The sequence below is a fragment of the Pseudopipra pipra genome, chromosome 12 (assembly GCF_036250125.1).
Source record: "Pseudopipra pipra isolate bDixPip1 chromosome 12, bDixPip1.hap1, whole genome shotgun sequence".
Classification (NCBI taxonomy): domain Eukaryota; kingdom Metazoa; phylum Chordata; class Aves; order Passeriformes; family Pipridae; genus Pseudopipra; species Pseudopipra pipra.
The window spans coordinates 6,033,387-6,046,398 of record NC_087560.1 but is presented as its reverse complement, the minus strand read 5'-3'; the positions used below and the strand labels follow the sequence as shown (position 1 = coordinate 6,046,398).

General features: G+C 44.3%; 1 protein-coding gene across 3 annotated transcripts in view; it reads left to right on the top strand.

Annotated features, from left to right (window-relative positions):
- The window catches only part of ZNF592 (zinc finger protein 592), a 36,954-nt gene that overhangs the window by 21,536 nt on the left and 2,406 nt on the right, over nucleotides 1-13,012 (top strand). For all 3 annotated transcript variants that reach the window (XM_064668678.1, XM_064668676.1, XM_064668677.1), the window contains exons 5-9: nucleotides 3,977-4,153; nucleotides 4,936-5,095; nucleotides 7,511-7,789; nucleotides 8,833-8,945; nucleotides 12,349-12,484. In XM_064668678.1, the coding sequence (XP_064524748.1) occupies nucleotides 3,977-4,153; nucleotides 4,936-5,095; nucleotides 7,511-7,789; nucleotides 8,833-8,945; nucleotides 12,349-12,484 (865 nt within the window). The remainder of the gene's footprint in view (nucleotides 1-3,976; nucleotides 4,154-4,935; nucleotides 5,096-7,510; nucleotides 7,790-8,832; nucleotides 8,946-12,348; nucleotides 12,485-13,012) is intronic.

Sequence of the window (13,012 nt, the reverse complement as noted above, 5' to 3'; positions counted from 1 at the left end):
CACCCATCTCTGGAAGTGTCCAAGGCCAGGTTGGACAGGGCTTGGAGGAACCTGGTCTAGTGGGAGGTATCCCTGGCCATGGCAGGGGGATTGGAACAAGATGAGTTTTAAGGTCCCTTGCAACCCAGACCATTCTGTGATTTTAATGAAAGTGGATGTAGCCTGGGCCTGATGAGGTTTTCTGCATGACAAAAAACATTTGAAGTGGGAAATCACTAACTGGATTTCAGGGAGGTTTCTGAGAGCAGAAGTTATTTTGTGGCATCTCTGAGCTGAAAGGCACTTGTATGGAATTCAAGTTGCAGTCGGCTGTCTCAGGATTGATATTTACAGCAAAAAGATTGCAGATCTTAATCCTCTAAATCTCCTTAAGGCTTGAATTTATATTTATGTCTGTTGTAAGGACTGAAGATGTATGCCTTCATGGCAAGGACTGAGATTATTTCCTTCTATGCCCCTGCAACTCTCCAGACACTTCTCATGAGCTGAGACAGGTAGAGGAAAGCTCCCAAGGTTCTGGATGTGGTGCAGTGTCTTTTCTCCAACCAAATTGTTTGCTCTAATATGTTACTTTTCCCTACAAACCTTCCCTCTTTGGCATGTTGAGATCACCCCAGCTGCAGCACAGCTCTTCACACATGAGGATTTGCTTGGGAGATGAGATTGAGATCTTTTGAGTTTCCTTAAAGTTCTGTTTTTTCTCTTGATTGCCATTAAATACTTTAAGATTTCAAATGAACAGGGCAATTTCTGCCCTTGGAGCTGTTCTTTTAAGATGTCTGCAAATTCAGGAAGCCTCCACTGTGTGGTTTAGTCTGAAATCACACTGGGGTTTTCAGGGGCTTTTTCTTTCAGCCATGAAGACAAGAGGCACATAACAAACCAATTCTGAGTTTAATTATATACAGATAAGGTTTTTTAATGTGGGATGTGATTTGAGGAGGCCCAGCCCACAACAGAGAATTAATTCCATCACAAATTAAATGGCTGTGACACTGGAGCTGAGTTAATCTGGGAAGGAGGAAAGCTGGAGAAAAAATGTTTTCCCTGAGATGGAAAATTGGGAATGGTGTAGAAAATTATCCATAAGTTTGGTGCAGTTTTGGGAATTACAGTGGCACCTGGGAATCCAGCAACAAGAGCTTCCATCCGTCTACAGATGCGCTTAGCAGATACCTGATCTCTGTGCCAGGGACATTAATGAAGATCTAAACCAAGGCAGAGTTCACAAATGATACTTGTGGATTTTTTTAGCTTTACCCAGCTTCTCTAGAAGCTAAATTTCTTTAACTTCTCCTCTAATTTACATCTGCTCAAGCTCATCTGGGAAAACTGAGTCCACTAGACAGGTGAACTTGTGGCTGTGCCATCCTCATTACCCTGCCTGTCTGCTGCAAGGTTGATGCCATTGGCATTGTTGAAATCAGAAGAGAGATGTTTTGGTTGCAGAACCGTATCTAGATAAACTGTGGTATCTGTCCTGTGGTCACCAAGTGACTTTACTTCTTTCCTTTCACTTTTGTTACTTGCAGAGCTGAAAAGCTGAGGAATTCTGTAAATCCCTCCCAGGATCAGCTCGACTTTTGTTGCTTCTCTTTATATCCCTATTTCTCTTGAATTTCTGGTGCATCAGTTTGGTTTGCGTTTTGTGATAAGCCCTTATTCTCTCTCCTTTTCTGCCAATACCCCAGTGCATTCAATTAAATTTGGGATGGTTGTTTGTTTTGGGGTTGAGTCACGGCTAATGATTGCAGTGAAAATGAGAACGGGCTTCTGCAGTTAAAAATGAAACCCAAGAAGTCTGTCCTAAATGCTCCTTTCCTCTTGGCTCTAAGTGTCACTTCCCCACCTTTTCCAAGCCCCTTCCAGCTGTCCCCACTGATCTGGAACTCATTTACCTGCTTTGGTGCCATTTGGAGAGTTGAGGGGCTGGAAGGTGACGGCATAGGAAGTGTTCAGAGGGTTAAGACAGCATCTTGTAGCTTTATCTCCTCTCACAGGATGCTTTCCAAGACTTTTAGCCACCCCTCCTTGCCCTGAGGGATCCGGGAGTGCTGGGGATGATAGCAGAATTTGCAATTTGCAGGAATTACATGGCAAGCCTCTTGACATCCTCCATCCACTTTGTTCAGCTAATTAGTTTACTTTATCAAACTTTGTCCTTCTGGCACTGGGCTTCTTAATTACTAAGTGGCTGTTGTTTAAGCTTACATTTACTGTAAATTAAATTAACTTGTGATCATTTGACCCTGAGTTAGTGCTTATTTCATCCCTCATTCTTAATGAAGTACTTCCCAAAACCAAGCGTAATACAGAGCCATCTCCTGCTAGTTCAGGGAGTGTTTGTGGAAGGAGCCCGTTGGATATTCCTGGATGTACCAGCTATTCCTTACTGCCAGGATTAGCATTTGTTCCTCCATTTATACTTGGGGAATTATTTTTCCATGATAACGTGGTTCCTGGTGTTACTGTACTAGAAAGTCTCTCTCCTTGTCTCACATGGATGAGGATCGGGCTTGAAGGCAGAGCTGCCCCATCAGAATGTTTTCATGCTCCCCCAAAGATGACACTGGCTTCTGTCACCGCTTCCCTCTCAAACACTAAGAAAACGGCATTTCTGTGTTTTCTTAAAGTGGAGGGGAGAGGGTTTGGCTCCTTTCAGGCTGGCTTCTGCCTAATGATCTTTTGAAGTGTAACTTCAAAGCTTGGGCTTGTTTCCTAAACACTGTTGGGAGGCTCGTTTGGAGGGAAGGATGTTCCAGCGGCTTGTTTGTTTTTGATATGGGCTTGGAGCTGTTCCAGTTATGTGATAGCTGGGGTCCATCTGCACCAAACGCAGACCTGACAGCACCATGGGCAAATGCAGCCCTCAGAGCAGAGGAAAAAAGGTATTTATGAGGAGGGGATTATCCCCTGCATGTCTCATGCATCCCACTATCCCTGAACTGCCCAGCTGAGCTCCTCTGCTCTAAGGGAGCACATGCAGTGCTGGCTTAAGCAGGTATGCACTGTTGTCATTGTCGTGGAATCTTCTTAGGAGAGACTATTCTGGTCCCAGGTCAGCAGAGGTGCACCTATGAGATGATAAACCCTGTGGCTGGTGTTCCTGAGGCAGATGAGGGCAGGTGTCTGCACCCTCATGTGCCCTTGGAGTGTTGGAGCGTGGCAGGCAGATCTCGGGTTGAGTATTAAAGTTAAACACGGTAAGGCTGCTGATTGTTGCCATCTTGTGGGAGTATAAGGCAAGACCTGTTGCAGGTGCGTGTTGGGAGGAGAGGCAGGCTGGGACCAGCAGGGTGGCTCTGCACTCCTCTTGGCCATGTTTCCAGCTGCCAAGAAGAATCCTGTGACTCAACGTGCAACCTCTGCTCCCCTCTCTCTCTCTCCTCCCAGAGCACCCACCCAGCTCTCCCAGACAAGCACTTTCTAGGCAGCACCTATATCTTAATGATTTTAATGATCTTAATCAGTTCCTTGGGTGTTTCTGTTGCCGTTTTCAGTATCTTTGCTGTTGCTGTCGTGATATTCTAGAGCTTGGTGACATGAGAAGCAATTGATGATATTTTCCTAACTGGATATTCTTTCTCTTTTTATTTTATACTGGGGTATAGCTGGTATTTGTGCTGCTTATTGCTACCTGAAGATCTCACCAGGTACTTTTACTGTAATCCTTCATTTGTACCTGTGCTGGAATTGGCTTTCACAGGTACAGGGCTGACATTCTGCTCAACCACATCTTCCTTATTTTTGGGGTTGTTCTAGTCTCTGAAGGTTTCTTTTGTAGATCTTGTTTGCTTGTTTCTTAACATGGGGTTGTGAGTTCTGCCCAGAATTCTTGTATCATATTCCTCCTTGACTCTTCCACGTTAATAGGTAAGAAACCAACCAAGGACCTGCCACCACCTAGTCCTTGCTTCCTGGTCCTTTCCTTGTGTGATGGAAGCTGTAACTCAGCTCTTTTCCATGCCTCCCACAGGTGCATCCATTGTGGAGTTGTCTTCATGACCCTCGCCATGCTCAAAGTGCACATCCACGAGAAACACTGCGAAGTCTTCCACAAGTGTTCTTTCTGCCCCAAGGCCTTCAAGTCAGCTGACAGCACCGTGGCTCACATGGCCAGCCAGCACCCAGCAGAACCTCACAAGACTACTCAGTAAGTGGTTTGGCTTTATCTCTTCTCCTCCTTTGCTGGGTAGCTCCAGGATTCCCCCTTTCCCTCCCAGTCTTTTTTCTGGTTTTGGTTTCCATACTCATATAAGATCAGCTGCTGCTTTGTCTGTTCTGAGCCAGAGCATGCTCTCCTTGATACAAACACGGTCTCCTGGGCAGGAAGAGAGGAGTTTGGGCTGGGAAGAGCTGAATATCCATAAAAAGAACTTAATTGTCACATCTTTGTCCAGCAGGACCCACAGTGGCACCTCATGGTAGATGGCTCCAGGGCAACTGCTGCATCTGGCACTCAAAGAGGAGAGTTTCCCCATGGAGCATTGCCCCCAAAAATCACTAGACAGAAACCTTGTGATTTTTCTACTCTGTAGCTTTTCCATCCAAGGCTTGAGCTAGTGCCAAAAATGCATCTTTTAAGGGAGGAACTATGGAAGGGTGGGATTGAGAGCAGTGTGTAGCCAGCTGGAATACTTTGGGTTTGCTCCCATCTGTCTGTGCTCACACACACACACACACACACACACACACACACACATAGTTATGCATATGCACAGAAGTAAACTTATTTTTAGCAAGCTGTGGTATGTGCCTGAGGCATTTTGTTGTTCTTCCCAGTCGAGTTACTGGTTCAGTTTACCCAAGTGGGTGTGTCTTGACAATACACGGAGAGCACAGCCCTCCTCAGAAGCCCATCCCTTTCTGGAGTTGCTAAGTTCCACTGTCGTCTTAAGGAAGAGAGATTGAATTTACTTTCTTTAATTGTTTCAGGGTGATCTACAAATGTTCTTGTGAGACAGTCTTTAACAAGAAGAAGCTGCTCCAGGAGCACTTCCAGCAGAACACCAGCAAGTTGTTAGTGGGAGTGTTTAAGTGCCCACAGTGTCAGCTGGTGTATATGCAGAAACAGCAGCTAATGCAGCATGTTAAGGTAGGTAACTCCCCCCCCACTAGTGCAAGATCCTATTCTTTGAGTTTACATCAACCATGTGAGAAAATTGCTTCAAGAAGTGGAAGGTTCTTGAGGAATATATTAGTGGAAAAACAGACTACGGTGATTTACAGGATCCAGAAACCACTCAGTGGAGTGGTTTGTGTTAGTTCATATTAATGCAGGCAGTTCCTCTCATCTAGATGTATTTTAACTGTATGACAAAGGCTTGTTTATCACAAGATGGTTTGGGTTGGAAGAGACCTCAAATCTCATCTTGTAACACCCCCTGCCATGGGCAGGGACACCTTCCACTAGACCAGGTTGCTCCAAGCCTCGTCCAACCTGGCCTTGGACACTTCCAGGGATGGGGAGTCCACAACCTCTTAAACCCAGAGAAGGGATTAAATTAAGGTGGCAGCATTATCTTTGGCTGGCAGACAGGGAGAATTATTCTCTGCCCACAGTGTTAATCCATTTGTATAGTGAAAGCTGAATCTGCCTCTTTTGGATGCTCACCTGGAGAGCTTTGGCCCCTTTGCAGCTGCCTCAGAGAGGGGTTACATGGCATTTAACATCCTCAGTCCTTGGCTGCTCTGAACCACACCAGCCAGAAGGAGAGGAGTGACAGAGGCAGAAATGACTGCCCTGGAGGTACCAGCCTTGCAGATCTGATTATCCTATAAATGTACAAGTGCCACATTTTTCTGTTATCTAACTCAGTATGATTCTATGTACAATGTCTAACAACACTGCCATGGAAGTCCTCTCCAAAGAATTCTTGGTGGCATTCTGAAGGAAGAGCTTGCAAAGTCTTCTTTCCCTTTGATCGGGATAAAAAAGGACATATTTTTCTTTCATCAGTGACTTTATTTTGTTTATACTTACTGAAAAAGCAAGAAGATTCATTAGCTCACTCCTGAAAGAAAAACCCATTCAAAATCTTTCCTTTCTCCCCCACGCCTTTAACTTGCAAATCTGGAAGCGCTTTGCATGCAGTAATGAATTACAATTTGTAGCCCTCCTCTGAAGTCCATGATTGCTAATCTCCTTGCATTATAGAGTTGAGATTAAGGCTGGGACCTTCAAAGAGACATTCAACCCCAGTGCTGAAAGGCTGGAGTTGAGGTACACAACTTGTGGTTCGTTTGCAGATCCCACCCTCAGGGTGCAGGGGCATCCCGAGATCTCTACCACAAAACTTCTGCCTGTTAACCACGAGGCTGTTTGGCCATCAGCAGGTCTTTGAGGTGGTAATTGAAGGCTTTCTGGCTTCCCTTCATTTTACCATGCTCCTAGTTTATTTTCCCCCAGTGGTGCAACAATGCAGTAATGGGCACTAAAACACTCTGGAGATTTCCAGATGGGGAGAAAAGGGACGTGTCTGTGTTCCAGAGTATCTGGCAGTGCCCTGGAACATGAAAAGCTTCTGTGGCCATCAGCTGGATCAGGTGCAAAGCACACAGACTTCTCAGCTGAGACCGTGTGTTTGGAGTTTTGTTTGGTGTCTAACCCACAGAAACACTTCCAAAGGCCTGGGGCTTTCCTGTGTTGAAACTTTACCCGTTATTAATTACTGTGCACAATTAAACCTCTAAATTAGCCTTTTGGATGGATGAACTGTTGTTGTTCCTAGGGGAGTTTCTTGAGGTTTCTTTGGTATGTTGCTGTTTTACTTGCTTTTGCTTTCCCACAGCTCTTCATTTTTGGATTATTTTCTTTATGTTCAATTTTCTTTGTTAAAATAACTTTTTAGGGGACTTTGGATTTTGGCCTGTTGAATAATTAAAGAGCCTGGAGCCATATTCCTTATAAGGCAGGTCTCTGGCTTTATGCTTGGTATTATATGGCAGGAGCTAAGTTTTGAACTGTGAAAAATGTAAATAGCAATAGCTGGGGTAGAATTGAAGGAACTAGGGTTGAAGAAACCTAAAGATTGTCTCTTCCCTCCCTTGAGCAAAGATGAAGCAGCTTTGGAGCCCCCAAGATACCAGCAAACATTTAGTTCAGAGCTCTGTGTTTAATACCATTTAATACCAAAGCTCTGTGTTTTTAGAGCTTAAGCTCTTGAAATAATGACAATTAACATTTCTCTTCCATTACATCTTCCCTATTTAACCAGAGTTCCCAGGGCTCATCCAAAATGCTAAACAGGCAGCACCAAGGAGCTGCTGTTGTCATGCAGGAAACAGAAACAGAAGCTTCATGTTTCTTAGGAAAATCTCTTGCTTGGGAAAGCACCACAGCCAGCTTCCAGGAGAAATGGAAAAACGCACAGGAGCAAGACACCAACCCATTGTTTGGGCAGTGGGGACTTAAATTATTGTTCAAATAATAAATAGTATTTATTTACAAATGTGCGTTAGTGTATTATGTATAAATGTTGTTTGTGTTTCCACTGTTATTATTATCCAGGGTGTTCATGGAGTCCCCCAAAATCCTGAGGAGCTCTCAAACTTTCGGCAGAAATCTGAGAAGGCTTCAAGGAACCAGGTTCATGCCTCACCAAAGGAGCTGTCAGTAGCCAATGGGACTTCCCACTCCCCTCTGACGAGGAAGGACATGAGGGTGGAAGGACACAATCCTGAATCCAAGTCCAGACTGAGAAGAAGTGGTTGGATTTGCAAGGAATGTTCACAGTGGGTCCCTGATCGGGAAACCTATGTGTCCCACATGAAGAGAAATCATGGAAGGGTAAGGATTCAGATGAGACATTTAAGCTGGGGAACTGAGGAGTCTCAGGCTCCTGCACACCAGGCCTCTGTGCAGGGCTGTCATTACAAGAACTGCAAATCTCAGTTTTGGGAGTTTCATCCAGCTCAGGCTTTGTGTTGCCTTGACCTACTTGTGTCAAGCTAATCTTTGTCGCTGGCAGAACATAGGCCAAGATGTTGTGTGCAGCCAGATTTCTTAGTATTTTAGCATCAGGACTTCTTGTTTGATATACTGAGTCACCAGCCATGAGCAGAGGCTGTGGAAATCTGGAACGTGCTCTTTGATTCCTTCTAATGTGGTTTGGGGAGGGCTGAATTATCCCACTTGATAAATACCAAGAGACGATGGGGGCAGGGTCAGAATGCTAGATTTTCTCATTTGAATTCTATAGAGGTAGGAAATTGGCCAAATATTTCAGTTTACTGCATATATGTGTTTGTTAAACTAGTCTAAGAAGATTTTAAGTGGAATAAAATCTGCATGCAGGTTATATGCAGGAAGATTTTGGAGGAGACTGGTTATGGGGCAGAGTTGATTAGTGGGATGTGGATATACATGGATAGCAGGAGGGACTGTGTGATGCTCTTTAACATCTTACCCCTTTCTTGTGCTGAATTATGAGGAGAGAGAAGAGTAAGTGGACTTGTACTTCATTGGGGTCCTGCTGCCTTCTGGGGCTGAAGGGACCTTCCACTGAGTTCATTCTGTGGGGGGTCCTGGAGTGAAATGAGCCCACAGGAGAAGCAGCTAATGCAATTCCTATTAAAAATCAGTAAAATTAAGCATGTGCTTTATCTAGTCCTGGTTTTTATAAGATCAGTTCTGGTATTAGCCAGCTGTTGGGCTGAGTCTAAATAGGACTCCAAAGTCTCAGAGATCTTTATCAGTGCAATTAGATGTTATGTAAGGGATTTTTTTTGCATCTGAGAGGTCATATCCAGTTGAAGAGCATGGGAATGTTAGAATCCAGTCAGTGCCTTCCATCTCCCTGCTATTAAAACATGTTTCTGTTCCTCTGCTAGTCCATGAAGAGATACCCCTGTCGCCAGTGTGAGCGCTCGTTCAACGCCTCCAACAGCTTGCGCAGACACATCCGCAATAACCACGACACAGCAAAGAAAGTCTACACTTGCTGGTACGTACCCAGTGCCCTTTTTCACACTGCTTTTCAGCGACAGGCTAGTCCTTCAAGGTTGGAAGTTGTAATAGCTTGTGTCTGCTGCTCCTGTCTACTCCAGACTCTTTAAGTTATTGGAGGGAGAGTGAGGAGAAGAATATGTTAAACACAAGAGATTTGGTGGTTAAAACAAGTCCTTGCTTTTGACTGCACAATGAATGCCCTTTGGAAACTTAGGGGAAGGTGTGATTTGAGATCTGCATGTGCAAAATGAGATTTACATTGTGCACCGTTGTGAAACAGCCAATAACATATTGGGCAAGTCTTTCGCTGCTTCATGGTTAGTGTGGTCATGCACCACTCTTGTGCCTTCTCCTTGGGTGCAGAAGGTGTGTAAAATGCTAAAGAATCAGATCTTGCCACTGCTGTACACAGGCAGAAGTGACTGCACAGGCTGCAGGGCAGTGGAGAATTAATCTTGCTGGATTTGCCTGGGAAGTCACACCTCAGAGTAGAAAAATGGGTTTGGAGACTTCAGACGAGTTTTGTAAATCAGCAGTGAGTGAAAATCATTGCTGGTGAACATGTTTTAGCTGTGAATACAGTCTCAGGTCAGGACAAAGCCCAGTGCTTATGAATCTGCCTCTACAGCTGCTGCAGAATAAGTCGTACACGGCGTGACTGTGTGGACTTACCTCCTGCCTCCTTCTGAGACGTCCTTCTGAATCAGGATTAAAACATATTTGGGATGAAAGGGAAGTTTGCAGTGATGTAGTTTGGGGGATTTTTCTAATTTATCTGAAATTTTGGTTTAATGTGTGTCAAGTATGTTGTCACTTTACTGCATTCAAGTTGCTAAAAGCTAGTCTTGAAGAGTATAAGTACATCCCTCGGATACTTAATTTCTTTGGAGACTGTCTAGTGAGCCACAAGTAGCTTTTAGGGAATGGATACAGTATTGGCATTACCACTGGGAATATGTTCCTGACACATTGTTTCATCCAAGACTTCTAAACTTTACGTTTCTTGTAACTGTGCCCTGACTTGGAACCTCTGGAGGTTGGCTCCTGGTGTGTTTCATTGTGCTTTGAGTTTGCGGGTGATGGTCTTCAGTGTTCCATTCACCTGATCTGTACAGATCTGTTCTCTCTGGATTAGTTGTTTTCAAAGTGGTGTGTATCAGGATCAAAGTGAGCATCAGCTGGGAAGAAGGATTTGTGTGGGAATTCCAGATAACCTGGGATATGCCAGCCTACTGTGTGCATTGCCTTTGTTGCTGTGCAGAATGACTCACAGTTGTGGATCCACAGCCTCACCTACGGGGCCACAGTCATGCCAGCAGAGAAGATACAGACAGAAATCCGAGGGGATTGTGGTTGTATTTAGTTCTCCAGCTTGTAGTTGCTCCTTCACAAAATCTGTTGAAGTCTTAATTGAACAGTGCTTGTGCTCTCTTTAACCATTATAATGGGAGACTTACTGAAATCACAGCACTCTTCAGATGAAACCTCTTCTTTGAAATACTGTCCCAGCATCTCCAACAGCTGCTCTTTGTTTGAGTCCAAATTCTCCTGTCCTGTCTCCCCTTTGGTCCCTCTTAGCTTGTCCAGAGCACTGCTCTAAAAATCATCTCCTCCCATCTCTGAATTCCTCCTTGTCTTCTTTCAGGGCTCTGTAAGGCATCACATCTCCACTGCCCTTTTTTCTTTTAGTTCTGGTTTCTCTTTTCCTCCTTCCCACCTGGCATTCTGTATTACTCTTGCCTGTTATTCTCTTCAGGGATTTTGATGCCTTAACTTCATGTCGCCCTCTTCTCCTGGGTTTCCATGTGAAACATGAATAAAATCTGTCACTGATCTGACAACTGGCTGTTTTTCTGACTCCACCATGCTGGCTTGTAGGTGACCGACCTCTGGCTTCTAACATTCCCAGCTGGGATTTCCCCTTCCCCCCCTGCCCTGCCTAGGTCTCTGCCTTCAATTAAATTTGTAGGGAGAAACCAGTGATGGAGGACTTGCTTGAACCACCCCCCTGCCACACTCATCACTGGAGTAGTTCAGGTTAGGGGAGAACATCTTTGCCTGCTCACATGAAAAGAATTCTAAGCTAGGACAAATTGCAAAATATTGGGATGTTTTGTGTATTTTCTTTCGTAATTCACTTGGTTATTGTTATAAGATCTTGCTATTCTTTTCCAAGTCTTAAGTACAAACTGTCTGGAACACTTGATTTTCAACATATTTATTTTTGATAAATACCACTTAATAACCTCTCAGCTTTCCTGCACGAGGGGAAAAAAAATCCATCATCATTAATATTGATTTATCATCTAAGCAATTCCTGTTAAAACGCAGAAGTACTCAATGACCACATCTGTGTTTTCACATCATTGCTGACTGTTGTTTAATTTCCCTCTAGTTACTGGAAGATCAGTAGGAATCTTCCTCTCTCCTGTTAAAAGATGTCTTTGTTGCCCAGAGACTCTTCAGCTCCTTTCTGTTGCCTTCTATGCCACGCTGCCAATGTGTCAGCTGCAATTTGGGCATTTCAGGGAGCTCTGGTGTCACTTGCCTCGTTGCTTGGGTCAATGTGCAGCTCATGAACCTTAGCCTGACAGGCAGCAGAACAACTCAAATGGTCAATTTGGGGTTTCTCCATTGCTAACAGAGCTCTCTGTGCTCTTCAGGGGGCTGGTTTGTGTGTCTGCAAGGCCTGGCACTTATTCCAGTAGACCTCGGTCATCCAGGAGTGAAGGTAGAGACCAGGGGTGAAGGCATATCCCCTTCACAGCTCCTTTGGAAATGTCAACCAGCTCTCTGGCAGCACTGGAGTCCTACTAAGTTCTAACATGAAGACTTACCTATAAATGACATGTTCACAAGTGCTTCTGCCTTGGTTATTGGTATTAAAGTTGGAATTTCAGCAGTTTTTTAAGGATTTTAAGTGTTATGATACGTACGGTCTGGTAGATATGATGCTTGTTCCCATGGGCACTTGGGAATGCTGGATGCAGGACTAGGTTCTGCTGCAGGACACCTCAGTGTCACAGAACTCATCATTCTCTCTGTGTAGGTCTCTTTCCTCAGTCTTTTTGGGTTTTTTCTATGTGTTTTCTCTCCAGATCATGTATCCAGTGTAGGATGTGTCACAGAAGGCCTGATCCCCCACTAGTCCCTGTATTTATTTAGCCTGTAAATAAGGCACACCCTACTCTCCTTCATGATTACTGTGGGAAATTCCAAACTATTCTAGTTTTCTCTCAGGGGTAGTGTTTTATTATTAAAATGATGCTTTGCTGCATATTTTGGTAATCTTATGGTAGATTACTCACCAGAGTCTTGTCTCCAATGACACCTCTTGGTCTGGCACAATACAGAGAGCATTTCCTCTAATGAATTGTTTTCCTTTTTGTATTTTCAAGGTACTGCACAGATGAAAATCAGACATTTCCTCAGCCATTCATGCTGGAGAACCACATCAGCCTCATGCACGGCATCAAAAACCCAGACCTATCCCAGATGGCCAAAGTGAAAGCTCCAGAGAGAGACACAGCAGAAGTAACTGATGTTATTTTCATGAAAAATAAACGTCCAGTTAAATGTACCCAGTCAGTCAGTAGCTGTTCACTTGGGGTGTTGAGTCGAGCTGCAGCCTTGTGCCAATCAAACCCTCCCATCCATAGGGCAGATTTCCTTCCCCCTCTCCATTCCTTCCAGCCTGCTTCTCTCTTGCAGGGTCAGGAGCAGCACTGAGAGCAGAGCTGAGCTGCAGCAGCACCAGGACAAGGGAGTCTGCGTTTTTCAAGATTTTTTTGACCATGTGGCCCTGTGTTTTACTGACCTTTTTTCAGTCTACTTTGTAATTCAAGTTTGTTATGACCTTTGTTTTCCCCTGCCATCCTGTTCATAAGCATGGCACATTTTTCTTCTTTCTCCGTTACGTTTTCTGCTAGTTATAAAAGATTTATTTTCTGTTTTAAAATACTTACTAGATCCGTTACCTGTGAGAACTGCATTTCTCCTAAGTAGGACTGTGTAATTTCATATAGCAAATGTGTAATATCTTGGGTTGGTTTGGAGTGGAGG